Source organism: Metopolophium dirhodum, chromosome 2 (assembly GCF_019925205.1).
Source record: "Metopolophium dirhodum isolate CAU chromosome 2, ASM1992520v1, whole genome shotgun sequence".
NCBI lineage: Eukaryota > Metazoa > Arthropoda > Insecta > Hemiptera > Aphididae > Metopolophium > Metopolophium dirhodum.
In genome coordinates, this window is record NC_083561.1 from 735432 (window position 1) to 755652 (window position 20221).

The 20221-nt window shown below is 35.2% G+C and overlaps 1 protein-coding gene across 1 annotated transcript; it reads left to right on the forward strand.

The window, feature by feature from the left end:
- Nucleotides 1–652: 652 nt before the first annotated feature.
- LOC132938011 (titin-like) lies at nucleotides 653–11486 on the forward strand. Its single transcript, XM_061004663.1, has 2 exons — nucleotides 653–1604; nucleotides 10157–11486. Exons 1-2 carry the CDS (start codon nucleotides 654–656, stop codon nucleotides 11045–11047), a joined length of 1842 nt encoding a protein of 613 aa, XP_060860646.1. The 5' UTR covers nucleotide 653; the 3' UTR covers nucleotides 11048–11486.
- The last annotated feature ends 8735 nt before the right edge of the window (nucleotides 11487–20221 follow it).

Below are 20221 nucleotides of genomic sequence, written 5' to 3' on the forward strand. Positions count from 1 at the left end.
TATTTCAAATAATCGTTAGCCAAATTTCAACAAATTACGAGAACAATTTATTTATAAACCAATTGGCAATATTATAGCCTAAAAGGTGGGTAAATATTTTTCGAAAATAAAACTCGTTTAGTACATAAGTGCATAATATTATATTATAAATTATATTACAGTGAATGGTTATGCAAGCTCACTAAATTCAACGACACTTGAATAATAGCTTATTATTCCGTATGCCGAGATACTTCTCGTTAGCTGATTTTTTTTAAAATTATATGTCAATAATAATAATATGAAATCATTTGTATTATATCACAGTAATTTTAAATAACGCATTTTAAATCGTGTGTAATCTGATTTGTGTGTAGTAATACAATACGAAGTCGCAATGTCGATAAAAACAAAGAGTTCTACATTTTCATTGAGTATATGCACGCTACGTTGAAAACACAAGTTATATTATATAGGTAGGTATACTTACTATGCGTGTATTTGTAACAGTCACCTACGCTGTAATAATACTGAGCAATACTTAGGTTACGTTTACTTTTCAAGGTTCAAATAGGCGTATGAAGATTACATGGGAGCCATTCTAATAGCATTGGAAAGTATGTAGAGCTCGCCTCCCCCCTGTCATGGTGGGGGAGATGAAAATGACTTCCATTATGGGTGTTCAGGACACTACAAAAACGGATGAATCCAACAGAATAGCATCAGTCGATCGATCCGATCCAAAGTCTAACAACAATATGAGAGGAGTATTCAAAATAGTGTGCGTGTTCGGCCTATGCGCCTACGCATTGGCATCGGAAAACGCTGCAGGAAAATCGGCTGACAAAGCTGCCACCACCGCAGCAGCCACCGACGACAGTAAAAGCCAAGGCAAGAGAGGCATTTTCGACACCGGTTATGGATACGGCTCCGGTGGTTTCGGCCACGAGCTGACCGGTCATGACTTCCACCACGAACCACAAGTGCTGTCCAAGACCATCATCAAGGAGGTCGCCCAACCGTACCCCGTCGAGGTCGAGAAACACGTACCGTACCCTGTAAAGGTCGAGGTGCCCGTTGACCGCCCTTACCCAGTGCACGTGCCCAAGCCATATCCAGTGCACGTCGACAAGCCCGTCCCGTACGAAGTCAAAGTGAAGGTACCCCAACCGTACACCGTCTACAAACACGTTCCTTATGAAGTCAAGGTACCCGTTGACAAACCGTACACCGTCCACGTTCCCAAACCTTACACCGTTTACGTGGAGAAGCGCGTCCCTTACGAGGTCACCAAGCACGTACCATATGAAGTCAAGGTACCCGTCGACAAGCCGTACACAGTCCACGTTCCCGTCGAGAAGCACGTCCCTTACACCGTCGAAAAGCACGTGCCGTACCCGGTCAAAGTGCCAGTGGACCGCCCCTACCCGGTGACAGTCGAGAAGCACGTGCCATATCCCGTCGACAAACCAGTGCCATACACGGTCGAGAAAGCAGTGCCGTACCCTGTCAAATTTCCAGTCAGAGTCGAAGTCCCTGTGCCATACGAAGTGCCACACCACCACCATTACGATGAACACTCATACAGCGAACACTCGTATGGTGAACACGGAAGCCACAGTTATTAACAAGGTCTCGAGGATCCGAGTTAACATTTTGTAAAATGTAATATAATAATATAACGTAAACGAATTGATTTAACCATTGTACCTGTTCATGTCTACGCGTGTATATACGTCGTATATAATAATATATTATTATGTATATATTTCGTAAAATAAAAACTATTTTTTTTACCTTATTCGATTTTTTTGTTTTATTTTTGTTTTCACAGTAGGTACATACATTTCACAGTGTTACAGAGTAGAAACCTTTAATAATAGTAATTATTTTAGCGTTAATACCTGATTTTTCAGTATGTTCATAATATACTTTTAAAAATTGTGAGTATTTAACAACAATCGTCAAAAATTAAAGCGTTTATGACAACTGTGATGTTTCTGCTTCAGGTATAATAATATGTGTAGTGGTGTTATTTACGCCACTTTTGATTTTATATTTGATTTTATACTTTTCTTACTGTCGATACGAGAGTTCAATAAATAATAAACAAAGGTCAAATATTTTTCAAAATACTCACACAAAACAAATTATATGCGTAAAATAGGTTCGAAGTACTATACAGCAACTTGTATTAATTTTGTTCGAGTTGTTTTAAAAACGAAACTCGAAGTTGATAATGGACCACACAATCTAGCTGTAACTCATTAGTTATAATATTAATATTATTATCAACGCATTTTTCGTCACTAATGCGATTTATAATGTCATCCAATACTCGAGGAAGTCGTTTTATATATTATACTATGCTCACTCTGCGAGTTTCTAATGACGCGACAAACCCGTCAGGATTCGTTTTCATTTATTATATTTATTTCGGTAAATATATGATTTATTAGTATGGGTGACCGAAACGTTGTAATATATTATTATTATTATGTTAATATGTACCTACCTACAGATTGTGTTTTCTTTCTGTACGATTTGTTTACACCACGCGCGTGGCGTTCTCCGCATCCAGCCGGTTTTTCGCATTTATATAAAATTGGATATACCGCGGAAAACGTCACGTACCAAAGTGGATACCATTCGTCTCCCAAAACGTGTCATCCGGAATAGATAATAATAACCAAAGAAGATATTCCGCCCGCAGCACTAGAAACTCGTCGGTACAGTCGACGAGGGCCGCGGGGAAGGATCGTCTCGTAAACGGAAACGGTACCGAACGAGTCGTGTGGCATACGCACATCACGATAAAAATAATATATTATTATTGCATATTATTATGTTTTAATTCTGGTGCAGTGCGTACGACGATAGCATATCGTATATTATCGCACGTATGTCGCAATGCATAGTATTATATATATATATATATTATTATATTATTATGATAATAATAATTAGTAAGAATTATTACCGAACGAATTAATTCGGAACGTTTCGACATTTTTGTCTCGACGACGGACGCACAATACATATAGGTAGGTACGCACTCATGATAATAATATGTAATAGTACATTATAATGCCCACTTCTGCAGCAGCGTAATACCTACTGTATTATAATATTATACATTTATAACGCCACCGCGTCCGCCGATGATAATCTTGCGAGCACTGCGCCGTGGTTATATAACACTCCACTGCGCTCGAGCTGCTCGTATATACGAAATAATAAGAAAATAATAATATATATACGCGATCGTGTATGTGTGTGTGCACGTGAGAACAACGCGAAATATAATGATATACGGCTGACGACTCGGCAGTGTAGGCAGGTTAAGGCACCATAGGTATTATAATATGCATACACCGCGCGTGTGTGTGTGTTTACTCTATATGTGCACCGGTGCAACGGCAGTGGAGCAGTGACCGCCGTTGACCGGTTCCACTCTACTTGGCGCGTGCGATTCCACGACGATAGTCTTTGCCGCTTTCGGAGACTCGAGCGGGCAAGACAAACGATGTGGGTATAACTATATAATAAATAGTACTGCAGCAGCGAGGACAATGAAAAATATAACGCGTACTGCAGCGGGGATATTCAAAACGATTCGCGTCCGATTTCAAAGTACGCTCGTTTTAAGTTTTTAGGTTTAGGTTAGGTTTTTTGGCCTATGAGGTACCTATGATACATTGATTTTAAAAAAATAGAACAATATTTCAAGTTTATATTATAACGGTACAACAATAATGCCATGTTCTATGTGCTGCAGGCTTCCCTCGGTCACACGAAGAACGTCTAAAATAGTCGGAACTCAGATTCATTCCACTTGCATTTCCGTTAGGTTAGGTCCTCTGTGATCGGTGTGGATATTGGCGGTGCCTACACGGCTCTACACGATATCTTTGACATGTCTCCTACAAAAATGAGTAGTCCAAATGTGATGTGAGATCAGGCGACCTAGGCAGCCAGACGCAAAGCATTGGAAGATTCCTTTTTGAACAAACAACCTAAGTCGGAAAAAATGATGGTAAACGACGAGAAACAAAATATACTGTTCGCATGACGTGTAACAACTTCAGAACACCAGTGGTATTTGAAATAATTGAAAAGCGAGCGTGCGCGTTGATGCCTCGTTGCTAAACAAAGTCTTAAGTCATCACAGAAAGTTGTGTCAGTATATACCGCCACAAGGATTTTTTAATAGAGGGTCCAATCAAGAAATATATTTTCGGTACATATTTTTTGATGAACATTTTTATCGAAATATAAATGATAACAGCATAATTATTATTAACATACGCATTATTGTAACTAGGTTATAATATAATATTATAATATTAAAGCTAACACATTTTGATTCTGCTGAGTGTAAATTCTTACAGCGTATTGAAAAAATTATTTCATTAATTATCTTCAGTTCTGCACTCTGCTATATTTCGGCTAGAGTGAAAATCAATTTTGTTCCCTATTTTTGGAATTCAAATTTATCTCATTGCAGCGTGACCAAAAGTACGCTACTACTTATCTACACGCATAATTAGAATATTATATAAAATTTGGACCATATCATGATACGTGAACGTTTTCGGTGGTTCCCGTTAAAACAAAATGCCTACGACTTCGTAAGTCCATATACTTCGTGCTAGTAGTACATTAAATCAACGTACAGGTTTCACTCAATTATATCCATGCAGTGACCGGACCTTATCGGGCCACGTCCAGGTTAAAGGTAAATGGAATTCGGCCGTTCCCTCCGGCCAAAGTAACCCCGTGGAAATTCTTTAGGCGAAAACTCGAAATATTCGAAAAGGGTTCATGACCTTTAAAATACTTAACAGCGACGTATGGTATTATACCTATACGCAGGTACTTATGCAATACGCATGCAGACGACCAAGAGATCCATTGTGTTTGTGTGTTTGTGCGTGTATAAAGACCTTGATGGTCTATGCATATATTTATTAAAATTTAAATCGCAGATATAAGTTATAGATCTGTACCTCTAACTGATCAAACGAAATTAGATCATGACCGGCTACCGAAACTTCATAAATGTGACTAGGATTTTATCTACATTCATTGTTATAAACGAGCGATGGTTATTCTTTAATGTCGAAGCTACTACACCACTACACAAACCTGTATCGCGGCCGATACTTAAAGAATACCATTTAAGTTTTAATTTACATTTAGACAGTCGAGACCTTTTTAAGGGATGACCCCGAGGAGGGGGAGAGGGTGAATCGAATAACCACGTGTTATTAATACACAGTAAAATACGAAAGCCGAGATGATAAAAAAAAAATAACGACAATATAAGGTAGTAAATTAACTTTGAAAAATAATAGATGAATACTATTTATTAATTGTTATTATTATAATATAAGATCGTAATCACTAATCACAACAGACATTAAGACAGTTAAACAATTTTGTACCTTTTAAATGTATAAAAATATTGGATTTTATATTACAACATCAGCTGATGAGAACTGAATTTTTTTTTCAAAAATGGACCGCGATGGGTTTATCATGGTTGAACCGTTCAAAATATAGACTCAAATAGGTTTGTCAGATTTTTCTAACAACATTTCGTCGGGTGTACACATTTACCCATATAATAATACACGGTGGCTCGTCGGTAACTCCGTTGGTCATTACATTCGAATAATATGCGACCACGAATTCACGTAAAATTTTTGGTGTGCGTTGTAATCCTCAAAAACACGATTGAAACGAATATTATGCTGTCATCGATGTTATTGTATTATGGTCAGCTCGATGGAACAACGGTGGATAAAATAGTATAATTTATTAATATGTACGCGAGACAGCAGCAGATCGAGACGAATCCATTTTCGGCAGGTGGTGGTGGACGGGACGGGTCCAGACGTCAAAAATCTAAATCCACAATATAATACTATTATTATATTATGTTTGTTATCGTGTCGCGCGCGCGTGCACCAAATTGCGAAAGACAACAAAAATTACCTAAAAAATTAAAAATTCTTCGTTTGCGTTTACAGTGGATGGTCAAGTGTGTTTCTCGGGCTCGGCGACCGCGTCCGCGAACGTCGTCGCAGAGCTTTATAGTGCGCGCCCGAGATTTCAGACGAGATAATTATTATTATTTCGTTTTTAACAAGAATTTGTTATAAATACATCATTATTATTATTATTATTAGGTGTACATAATAAAAAAAAAATTATTATTATTATTACTATTATACTATCGTCGTCGCCATAACAAAATATCGTAAAGTATTGTATTATGTGCGCGTTTTATTTCGGACGATTCACACTATTCCAGATATGCGCGACTTGCGCAATTTTTTGTGACGAGCGAACCCGACATGATAGGTTTCGTCTCGTAGCGTCATCGTTCCGGTCGGGAGGTTTTCGAGAAAACAAAACAAAACGCCACGAAACACGACGAAATCTGAGGTACGCGAAGTTAGCACTACAATAAGTGCCCAGCCGAAAACATTCCAACAAATTCTATACTCGGACATGTTGGACATTGTTAGAGATTTGTTGGAATTTTATTGAAAATTTAACAAAAATCTATGCGTATAACATTGTAATACTTGGTGCCAAGACTAAAACACTACAATCGAAACTAAAACTTAAAAACATTGTTCCACAATACGAATTTAGTGTCTTTTGGGCTTTGTTGAACAATATTAAAAGCTCTACATTCTTATCGAATGTTAATAGTATACTAAATTTTTTCATAATATACTTTAAGTATACAACATTTTTAAATTTTTATATCATATGTTCCGAATATAATAATTAATAATGTATAAAAGTATCTTTATAGTAGCAGTTATAGTTATTATATTTTAAAACAGTTTGACATAAACACGACGAAAATGTCTGTCGTTGTGTTGTTTAGATGATGTTCCCTATACTTTAATTAATTACCCTAATGATTAATCATATTTACACAATTATATATGCTACACACAAGCCCGTATTAAGGATCAATTGGGCCCCGGGACACCATACACTTAGTGGGCCCCCTTTCAACTTTAACTTCAAAATAATTGTATCATTACATATTAACGACTTTATATTATTGTATAATTTTTCACTATACAAAAAATATACAGGATGTATCTTATTTCATTGTACGTGGCTTTTTTTTTAACAATTATGAATCGATGATATTCGTTGAAACAAAAAAAAGACGTGTTTCTCTATTTTTAATAGGCAATTATTTTATAACATTTTCAAAAGTTTTAAACACGTAGTTTTACTAATAATAAAATCGAATTTATGTACGCTGGTACCTACGCAATACGCATGCAGACGACCAAGAGATCCATTGTGTTTAAAACAGCACATAATACAATACTTTACGATATTTTGTTATGGCGACGACGATAATATAATAGTAATAATTTTACTAAATTTTTAGTTTTTTTCGGAATATTCAATATTTTGAAATAGGTATACACATCTAATTTTGGACTAGTAGTTTATGAGTTATATAAGTATTTAAGGCACCCGGTGTCAATGTAATTTTGTACACAAATTTCGAAATAATGCACCCTATCAACACACCCCCCCCCCCCTCTAAAAAGATATCGGGTAGTAGATTAGTGGAAAAGTATTAAGGTGGCAACTAACATATTGTAGACAATTTCAAAGACTGGCACCGGGCCCCTTAAAGTTTTGATAAACGGAGTAGTACAATAGTACATAAGTGCCCCGCTAATTAATTTTGGCCCACTACTCCGCTCATCGAAAACCGTAAGTACATACTAAAAGTATTAATTCACTTAAAAAGATATATTTTGAAAAACGTTAGTGCTTTCTGAAATAATCAGTGTCTTACGTATGGATCACACCGTATAGTAAAATACACTTTACAGTCTATAATATTTACAAAGAGATTGAATTTAACTGTTACCTATATAAATAATTAACGTTATCGAATTAAAATAAAGTCATGATAATATCATCTAAGGTCGCTTTTTAACCACAGCGCAATAATAACAATAAAGACGGTCTGCAGGTGATTTAAACAGCAGCAATAAAATATAAATTCATGCAATAACCATCAGCGCGTTATATTATTATATACCTAGGTACATGTATATGTTGTGTCTTGATGATTTTATAATCGCGTTAGATATCGTATTTTATAACAATAATAATATATATATCGTTATTATTGTTATTATTATATACATAAGAAATATTATAACCGTGACTTGGCCAAGAGATGCATAAGAAACCTGTCCTTCTCTAGGTCACTGACCGACTTTGCTCCTAAATCACTGAAGAATGAATAATAAAAAAGTAAACGTGATATCGCTTTTCTTTGAACGTAATATCGTTCTCGTTTGCTCATGTATATTATTATATAAAAAGGAAAAAAATATTAATGTTGTAATTTTTTTATCATATTAATATTTAATGCTAACTTTTAAGGACAATGAGATAATTACAAATTTGATAATATAAACGATTTGTTTTATGTTTAGAAGTATTTGAAAAATAGTCTTAAAAAAATGGGAAGACATAAAATGTAAACGATAAATGACCCTGAATATCGTGAGAATCAAAGCAGTTTTAACTTATAGCAGTAGGTACTAGGTGGGATGCTAAAATTGTTAGAGCCAATTGTCTAAAAATGTAGACAAAACTATATTCCGATAATTCCGATATCCTCGCCATTGAAAAAATGCATAAGAGGACCTCGTGAATTGCAATACAAACATCACTCGTCTTTGCTAGGCGTTTTTCGTTTGGACATCATCTCCGGATAAAAAATTTGGTTGGTCGGTTGCACGTCTCAGGTTTTAACAGTCTAAATGTGTGGTGAGTATAAGTTTTAGTATAGGGTGACATGAACACGCAATGGGCATGATACACCTAGAACATAATTATAATTAATCAAATTTAAATTCATTCTAATGTAAAGATTTACATTTATTTTAATAGCTTTCATTTTTTTTTACAATAATATAGTAAATAGCTATGCTCAGACAAACTATAAAAATTATAATTTGTAACGATTTATAGGGATCCTTCGCCCATTTTACGTTTGGAGTAATACAAATATGAATAATAAGTCATATTGTAATAACTAATAATACAATATTACATTTAATAATTATTTACGAATACATTTATAGTTATTTGTAAGTAACTAAACTAAGTTAATCACTTATTTAACTATAGATTCTAAAAGCTAGAAATAAATACCCACATAAAAATTTTATAATTTTTGGAATATCTTATGATTTTCTATCTTTATTAAGATAGTCTATATTATCTTGACTAGCATCGTGTAAGTTCAATTACGGTTATAGTGTATCACTGTCTTTAGTGATCCGTCAATAACTTTTTGTTATATAAACTTAATTTTTTTTTAAATATTATATGATCTCAAAGAATAATCGCTTATTTGCTATAGAATCGATATTGTTCTAATTCCGGTATATCACATTATCTACAGACACCACGGTTACCATATGGAAAATAACTAAAATCTGATGTGTAACATATTTTTATATTTAATACACGGTAAAAAAAATCCAGATAAATGAGTTTTTGAGTGACTCACAATTATATACCACTGTATAGGTTAGGTTAGGTGTATAATAATATATACCTATTATATGTGTCTTACATTATTATGTATATACGATATACCCAATAGTAGTTGTATTTTACGGATAACTTGAAATACGTATCATTATCATAATAATATAATATATTATTACGTATTTTATATTATGTTTAATGTAATATGATAATGTTTTTATTATTATGCGCACTTCGGATGGTTTATTTCAATTTCAAATTATAATATTATGTGTGTAGGTACCTATAAACACTGCAGCAGATGTCCGTTGGATCGATGTGGGAACAAATAACGAAATAACATGCGTTACGAGCAAATGAGTCGTAACTGGATCGCGTCCCGCGAGAAAGTAGACTTGACCGGGTGCTATCGAGAAAAGCACACACCCGCAGTGTGCTGGGGAGAGGGGAGGTCCCCAAACGTGGCCCCCCCTCAAGGTCCAGCCGGCCAGTACAAAACGGACGGACCCGAGTTGTTAGCAGTCAGTGTTGGACCGAGCCGGAGCCGGAGCGAGGAGCACACGACAGTATTATAACATCACTCGTGTATAAATATAGAATTTAATATATAATTTATATACAGAGCGTGCTCGCCATCACGATGAGAGGTCTCCTGTATACAGTGTGTGCATTTGGACTGTGCGCTTACGCGCTGGGCAAGGACGAAGCCGTCGTCAACAAGGACGCACCGGTGGACGGTGACAAGAAGTCGTCCGCGGACAAGACCCAGGACAAGAGGAGCCTGTACGACACCGGTTACGGTTACGGTTCCGGTTCGAGTTACGGATACGATGTAGGCGTCGGCGGCGGAGATTACCACGGTCACGGTCACGTGCTGTCCAAGACCATCATCAAGGAGGTGGCGCACCCATACCCCGTGCCCGTCGAGAAGCACGTGCCGTACCCCGTCAAGGTGGCTGTACCAGTGGATCGCCCGTACCCGGTGCACGTACCCAAACCTTACCCTGTGCACGTCGAGAAACCCGTGCCATACCCCGTCAAAGTGTCCGTGCCACAGCCGTACCCAGTGATCAAGGAGATCCCAGTACCAGTCAAAGTGCCCGTCGACCGCCCGTACCCCGTGCACGTGCCCAAACCGTACCCAGTGTACGTCGAGAAGCACGTCCCATACCCAGTCGAGAAACACGTGCCGTACCCAGTCAAAGTGCCAGTCGACCGCCCTTACCCCGTGCACGTGCCCGTCGAGAAGCACGTCCCTTACCCCGTCGAGAAGCATGTGCCCTACCCGGTCAAAGTGCCCGTCGACCGCCCCTACCCGGTCACAGTCGAAAAGCACATACCGTATCCAGTCGAGAAGCCCGTCCCATACCCGGTCGAGAAGCTCGTCGCCTATCCGGTCAAAGTTCCTGTGAAAGTCGAAGTCCCAGTACCGTACCCGGTCAAGAGCCACGACCACCACTACAGCCATCACGATGACTACCACCACAGCAGCTACTAACTAAATGAACACGGCATTAATAAACATTTATCGCATCGAAAGGGTTTTCCGTAACCTCAAAATAGTTACCACTAATTTGTTAAGTACTTTTTTGTTTTTTTTACTTTGTAAATATTAATTTTATGATATAAAATTTATACTTCCTATACTACTATCTTTAAACGAAATTAATTTTAATTATATAACGGAATTAAAAACATTTTCTCTCGACTTTGACTGTTACCGACTAAGATCTTTTTTTTACGACCTTAAATTAACTTTTATTTTTGTATATATTAAACTTTCACCCCCCCCCCCCCCAACCCTCTCTCCGCCTATACCATAATCAGCAATTCTTCTCTTTGGCAACAAAAAAAAGCTCTACAAAGGAAACTGTCGAGGGACAATATTATTTGGTATGATGTATAATGCAGTATGAATAAAGTTTATTTTTCTTTGACATTTTGTTTTGTTCTTTTCTAGACAATATTTATAAACACGATTTAAAAAAAAATAAAAAAATAAAAAAATAAACAAATAAAAACAGACGACCATCAGTTTGGAAAAGTTTTAGCGATTTCGATCGAGGATAATATGCTTTACCATGCTCGACTTCAGACGGTTGATATAATATGTTTTTATTACTATTATCATGTGCAGAATATCGTACGCACATATAGGCACAATGTTAACAATATTATTATAGTATTATTGTTTTATTCGCGCGCGCCTCACGTCACCGCCCAGTGGTAGTTATAAATGTCCTCCGATCGACGACGATGACAATTATATTATTGTGTCTGTCGTTATACAATTTATAATTGTTCGTAAAAATCGGTTCGGACGGTGAATATATTATTATATCAGTGTGCCACATAACACTATACAAATCACAATATTATAATAGGTACATTATTGTAAATTATTATTGCTGTAATATAATATCGGTCATCGCAAACGATTTGATTTCCCGGGAAAACTGTTTTTTGCGCAGCGTGCGTGAGTGTGCGGATCATTTAAATGCCCTAAACCTCGCCGACTGCGCTGCAGTGTCGAAACCGTAATCGTCATTGCGCAACGCCCCCGTGGTGGAAAATCCGATTGTTGCGATATGATGATGATATTCACACATTTGCAATAGGTAGGTAATAATTGAAATCGTGTGAAGCACGCGCGTCCCAAGTGTGTGCGGCCACCCCTGCAAACGTGATGTTTATGACATTGTGATATGCGTTACACGTTCCGATTTAAAACGAGATAATAATATTATCATTTTGTCCGTTCTCCGATCGTAATTTTTTTCGACGTCAAAAAGACCCGACAATATAATGATATTTTCTACTATTATGATACGGACATAATATTATAGTATAGGACATATCACTTTGCAAGCATTATTATAAATCAGTGTTGTGTTTAATTTTCACAATGTCTTTATAATAATTTTCGACGTCTTATATGCGAGACGTAAAAAGTCCTATTGTGAGTAGTGTTTTTTTTCTTTTTCGACTACATATTTACCACCTGCAGTGTTGACCACTCCAGACTATGTATAAAAACATCATCGACAATAATTATCCAAGTTGATAAAAAAAAAAATCAAAATTCGTCTCATGGGTGAATTTGTAGATTGTAGATTTGTCGATTTCTATTTCAACAAATCGCCGACAAATAAATCGTTTCGAGTGTGGAGGACGACAACTGCAGACGTAAATAATAATAATAATAATAATATGATGATGAACGTTCGGACTTTTAGAATTCCCACACACGACACACAGCTGAAAACGTATCAGAAATCTTAAAAAATAAATTATAAAACATAAGAGTTATATTCGTAATATTATGTCATTGGACGACGCCGCTCAACGATCGATCCAGGAAGACAATAATGTAATAATTATTATTGGCGAGAGTCGTATAAGGTTTGTGCGGTGTCTGCCACGGCCTCGAGCGGTTTCGGGTTTTAGATATTTTTATTCTCGCCTAAGAGATTGCGTAGCTCGCGCGCGCGTGCTAACGTCATTTACATAACACAATCGGGTTTATTGTGATATTATTATGTTGTAGCCGGTATTATAGCGCAGACCGGACCGGGACCAGGTCGAGTCGTGTTTTTACGGTGTTTCGTGTGTGTATCGTAACATGTGTACCTATTATACGTCATGTTTCGCAGCGATGGGTGTCCGGGACCCGATCTATTATGAGGACTATACGTTCTGCGGGTTTGATTCGAGTCCGGTTTAGGGGGAGGAGGTCGTCATGGGGCTACGGACCCTGGGTCTCAAGACTTGTGATTTTTTTTAGGTGCTTCTTATTTTTCACCGTATATTTTTGTATCTATTAATTACCTAACTAAATATATTGTGCGTAAAATAAAATACATTTATTTTCTAATATAAATAGTAAAACGGGGGACGGAGTGGCCGAGCGAACTAAGGCGTCGGCTGCGACGCAGTCGACCCGAGTTCGATTCCTAGGCCATGGGCGGCATTTTTCTTCGGACAAGTCACGGTGTCCGGAGAACAAGTGTCGCCATCCCCCACCCGGGCATGGCAGATACCTACGGGTGCCCAACCAAAAATTCTGCCAAACTAAACACATACGTGTTCCTCCCCCTACCGACTTAATAACCTACAGTAAAAACTAAAAATAGCTAATGGCCTCAGCTACCGGGCTCAAGATCAATAAAAAAAAAAAAAAAAATAGTAAAAGATTTATTTATTTATTTTAAGACAAAATTTAAATTCTGAAAACAAAACACTTGATACGCGTCTGGTCATACATTTAGATGATATGATATAAAAATTCGATTCAGAAAAAGTTAGAAAACAATTTTTAGTTGAATATACTTATATGAGAGTATATTATAGGTGTTTAATATTTTGTGAAAATAAAAATAAAATTATACAGACAATACATTTTCTGATTTCATATTAGGGTCTCTAAAATATGAATCCAGGCTTGGAGTTATATTAAAAATTGTTTTACGATTAATCCCGATGTTTTCTCCTCGTAAACTTGTAACAAAATATACAGTAAGAAATATTAGTTTAGATACAGTTACTATATTATATTATGATAATATGTTTAAAAGTATGTAAGGACAGCTATGTCAAAGTAATTCATGTACGATAAAATACGCCCAAAATATCGTAATGACCGTTCGTGCACAGTGGACGGATTTTGTGGAGACGTATATAATACATAATGATAATATATTAATATGATATCCGCGGGCAATCGGAGCGGCTCGATTATTATTATTATTATCATTATTATTACTTATTAGGGTCAAGACGTGAGTTTTTGCGTGCAACGCGCCGTGAAATTGCGCAATGGTCCATCCGGATATTTTTTTATACCGGCGACCAAAGACGTACCGACAATTATAATTATATCGGCACAATATATTATAAAGGTAAAGCGTTATTTGCTCTGACAGATGACGGAAATTCAAAATTATTAATTCGTGTTTACCTAATATACAGGTTATACTTGCAGCTCATCCAAAACTATATTAACATAAAATGTATGCCAAACGCAATATTATAACTGCAGCGTAATGTCAGATGACTTGGACGGAAAATTAGTATTAGTTCAACTGTATATACCTAATACTGTAAACGATGCTGACATCCAACCAATTATTACAAAAATAAAATCAAAAAATCCCAATTAACGGGATTATAACCCATCGTATCAGCTCTATGACTACAATGATTTTATTGATTGTATCTCTCGTGAGTGTAATAGGCTAAACAATTTCGATTTGTTTGATTTAAAACACCGGTAGACTGCTTTTCAAACTCTTAACACGCACATTAAACATTTCAATTCATGTTATGATCTATTTTGATTTTATTTACATATGTACTTTGTAAACCTTATCAACACCTGTCTTATACTTTTATATATAGTTAATTTATTGGTATTCACTATGTCATTTTATATTGTATCATGTTATTTATTTATTATGTTATTGCTGACATTTAAAATATATTACAGTAGGTCCTTGAGCTATCCGGGCGTTTGCTTAATAAACAAATATATTATAGGTATGGGGTACGAGTGTACGACGATGAACAGCGTCCGCAGAATAAATAATTCCACACTCGGAGAATGACTTAAACACAATGGATAAAATTTGTTTTTCAGGACAAGACCTGAGGGCAGCAACAAGTCATCTCAATATTTTGATCAAAATTAGCTTTCGATTGCACATTGTCGAGAAAAGAAACTGCGTCGTTTGGTTCAACAACCAGACAAATCAAACTGTTAAATACAGAGATATCATACAAATGGAGATGTCTGGTTTTTATTTTAGTGCAACAACAAGACATCTCTAAATTGTATTTTTTAGTCTTGAGATCATACAAATTGTATTTAAACAACATTTCACTTATACGAATTGAAGTTGGGTCAAAATATATTTGTTGTTAATTTTTAAAACTATTATTTAATTTTTTAAATATTTTTAAGAGCCTCATGAAAAATTGTATTGATTGAAGATGTCTTTTTGATTCTCTCAGGTCTTCTTTTATTAATTATTATTTAATAATTAATATTTCATTATTATATTTTGGTGTACTATTAAAAGAATCTCTATATTATTATGTATCATATTACTACCGTTGTTAATTCCTTTTTTCTGTTCCAGAAATATTTTATAAGCTCTAATAATCCCTCCTAGTGGGTGCCCTTGGTGATGATTATTTTTTGTCTATACGCAAGAACAGTGAACGACACATGAATTCCATGGTTTCAAAATAAAAATCCTGTGCAGGAAAAATACCTAAAACATTTTTGAGATGCGAATTCCTCCGACCTTATATATTTGTTATTCCTCGTAATTAAGACGTCGGCGGATTTCGCTCTTTGCTAACCGCTATTATCCACTCTACAGGTGCGGGTCCATATTATAGTATGTGTATGTTCCATCTAAGGACGAATACTATACCCACCTCGCATACCTCCCAAACCTCTCCAATTAACACTGTAATGTTTTGCTTCTCGCCGGAATTTCTAAGCAACATCGTTCTTTTTTGTAATATTAATTGTCGCATAATCGTATAATATAATAATATATATTTTTAATACCTCACGTCACGGAATTAAAAAATATAACCTAAAAAAATATTCAAACAAAGAAAAGTTTTTGTTTAACAATAATAATCATATTTGTGGGAAACATTCTCTGCTATAATGAAACGCTCTATATTATAATATTATTGTAAGCCCCGCTTGGTACCTACGCATAATGTACCAAATATACAACGCGCTATTTCATTGTTGCTGGTTTTTTTATTTTTTATACCATGAAATGTAATAAATTACCTCTATTTATATTCAACCAAAATTTACTCTCATTAAAAAATGCCAGCTAATATTAGAGCTTAAAATTAAATTGTGTACTTTATGTTTTGTTCGGAATTCATCAAAATAAATTATCTTTGAAATCAAGATTTAAACAGTTAGGAAACTCAATAAAAATAACAAAATTACATTATATTATAAAAACGAAGTTATACATAATTTTGGATCTAAGCGTTTTAATTATTATTGTACTTAATAACAACTATAACATATAATTCAACTAAAAACAATATACCTACTATTTTTGTAGTTAGTTTATTATTATTCATTACCTAGTTTTCTGTAATAATTTGTATGTATTATATATAATTTATAAGTCTATAGTAGTGTCTTTATTTTAATTTTCAAATATATTTTATACTTCCCTTCATTATTATATACAGGCATACAGCATAAGTTAACTATTCACTATGGCTATGAAATGGTTAACTGAATAAGACTAAAATAATATTTTCCTACAGGTATTAGAAAATATTGAAACTTTTCATTTTGTAGATCGTAATTTGTCAATTTATATTATTAGATATTATATTATATTCATCCATCCACCTGTCCCTATAATATACAGTTATTTCAAACAACTTGGACGTATTATTATTTATGTTTTGATAGCTATAATTTTACCATATAAATAACTCTTGAAGTGTTATTTTGCATTACATATAACGACTGTGTAATTTAATTTTTATAGGTACTCAATTTTTTACTGTGCAAGTTGTATGATATATTACATTATAAATAAAGAAATTAAAAACTTGAATACCAAATGAAATTATGCACTGAATTTGTATTTATACAACTCATAAAATATGAAATACAAACCACATGAGTTAATATTATTAATATTATTTTAGTATGTACACAAGAATTACATAAAATAAACCCGATATTTAGCTTTCATTAAACATACATTATAGCCAATTTATAGGTATTGAATATCTGGCGACGACGTGATGCAAAAAGCATATTGTAATAAATAATAATATAACAATGTATTATAAAATATTCAAACGATTTATAAAAAAAAAAAAAATAAAATAATAATAATAATAATAATATAAATGTTTCCAAAAAAAAAAATATTGATTGTTTTAGGTACAATTAATAAATTATAATAATTATAGGAAGATTAATTTTTTAAGATAATAGCTCTATACAAAAAAAAAAAAACATAATTTAACTACCAATAACAAATTTGGTTATAACATAACACATGGAAATATATATGTAAATTTATCATTAACAATAATAACATAATAATATGATAGATTCCAAAAAAAAGGATGGAGTGATAAGAGTGATAAATATCAAAACGTATACAATAATTATATGAAAACGTTAGAAGAAATTACTGTTTAAAAATGATCTACCAACCTACGTCATATAAAACGATCAAAACAACAATGAATGGAACGATATACTAAATTAATTCAAAAAATTTCATATAGAATAACGTATATATAGGTATAAATACATAATACGGATTGTGTTATAATAATTATATGTACGTACCTAGTATTACAAAACAAAACAAACGACTCGGCGGCGGTCCCGAGACAATCAAAATTTAATGAAATTGCATAACATTATTATCGAATTATCGCACGATCTCAGAGTATTTGGATCTGAGTGTGTTGGCCGTATAGATATGACCACTGACCGCAATGCCGTCCGCGGTATTCCTTGCGTGAAGATTCATTTTATGATTTTTTTTTCGTACGAAACACCGTTGACAGGTAATAATATCATTATAATCCCTCATGACCCGATAATATAATACACATATTATGTATACATATTCGTGAATAATAATCAAAAAACAGTGAATTTTCGTTAGCTCTTTAACGATGATATTATTGTAACACGAAAAGCGCTACTGTGTACAATGTAGTATTACCACGTTCGTGTAAAAACACTTATAACATGGTAAGAAAGTAAAATAAATTTACTCGTTGGTACCAGTGTACCAGTTTACCAGTGTGCCAGTGTACCACATATATATAATATATAGACAATTCTATAGGCGTAAAAATATTAAACTGCTGTGATTCGTGAATGCCACATGTAAGCGATGTGGCTCATGTAATCGAGCTGATAATTCCTTAAAAACCTTTGCGAGCTTATACTTCATAATATTATAATAATATGCAGCCACGGCTGTCCTAAATACAAAACAATAATAACGAAAAAAAGATTTAACTTCGATTTTGCCGTAATAAATTACTACGACTGTGTGGAAGTCCTGAGCACCCGTTGAGGGGCGATGAGGTAACAGCGTAGGTGTAATAAAAAAAAAATAAATAAAAAAGCTAAATGCAATAAAATTTTGTCGTTTGTTTCGGTGACTTGTCACGCGGGGGTGGTCGTACGCGGTTCGGTCTTGCGTATGAATTAATATTTTTACATGAACGTAGCTTTTTCGCAACGATATCATATCATATCATGACTTTGGTGACTCTGGTCCTCGCGCTCGCGTTATATATATATAATAAATTAATACGCACAATGATAAAAATTTGCACTCACACACGCACTGCAGTTTATGTATACCGACGCCGTTTCCCCTGTACGATGATATCCATTCGGAAAACCCACTGAACCGAGTGCCGACGACCATTGCCATACCGGAAAACTCGCATTAACTGTCATGTGTATATATATAGATACGCATTCGACCCGAAAACCATGCAGCAGAGGCGTGGGTTCCCGTGGGAGGGTCGCGGAAGGGCGGTGTAATCCGATCTGCCCGTCGAGTGACGTCATCTATATATATATATATATATATATTATATATACTTGGATATGTCAAAAGTCGTGCGTGTAACATGTTCTGGGTGCAAAGGCCAGGGAGGTGGGGGGGGGGGGGGAGCCGAAGCTCACTCGCGTGGTTCCCGAGGGACGATCGTCCGCGGGAGGTTTCCAAGCGGCGGCGGCAGCGGCGATGCAGCGCGACAAACGCGTGACATATATACGACCCGAATCGACAGCGATGGAATTTTCGTGATTTGCCTAGCCACGCACCACATGGAAACTTGTCTAAGTAGTTATACTCAACGACAACTTTTATATTATAATAATGATGGACCTCAAGAGGTTGAGCTCTGCAAACTCCGTTACAGACTATAACGTCATATATTGTGTCATAGACGTCGACTCGACTTTTACAAACACACGTGGGTTGAAAACCAGTTACCAAGAACGCTCTAATTGGTCGTCGGCCTTTACGTCTGCAGCAGTCTAGAGTCACCACCGCAACGAGTGCTTACGTACAATAGTATTAATATTTCTCACGCGGTTTAGGTGACCACAACGATAACAGACCTCACTTTAAAATTACCTACTGCACAGACGTTAACGCCGAAAAAATAATCTGCTCGTGTTGGTATAATATAATATAATAGGTATATTATAATGCGTGTTTTAACGAGTTTACAGAGTTTGCATACGAAATTGCGTCATCTCCTTTGTGAGTATATTATATACCTACTTAAACTATTAGTATAGGTAGTACACGGCGAGATATGATTGAGATACGAAAAAAATACAACACGCCTAATTATACAAGACTATATTTTTCATCGCTCACCGTGTGACGCGATATTACGCAAAGCTTGTAAGAATTTTTTATATTCACAGAATATCCATAAATTAAACAATATCATATTACCAGTAAATACCATCAGGATAACGTCAATAACAAAATCCTTTCCACCCTCTTTATTATCGGACACCCTATACTTTAATTGTTTTTTTATATGCACTAAGCGTAAATTAGTGCACTCAACTAATTTACAGTTAAATCAAATCATTATCATCATC

Coding starts and splice junctions, on each gene's coding strand:
- LOC132938011 (XM_061004663.1), top strand. CDS start 654: ATGGGTGTTCAGGACACTACAAAAACGGATGAATCCAACAGAATAGCA. Junction 1,605..10,156: donor AACACGGAAGCCACAGTTAT/TAACAAGGTCTC, acceptor AGAATTTAATAT/ATAATTTATATACAGAGCGT.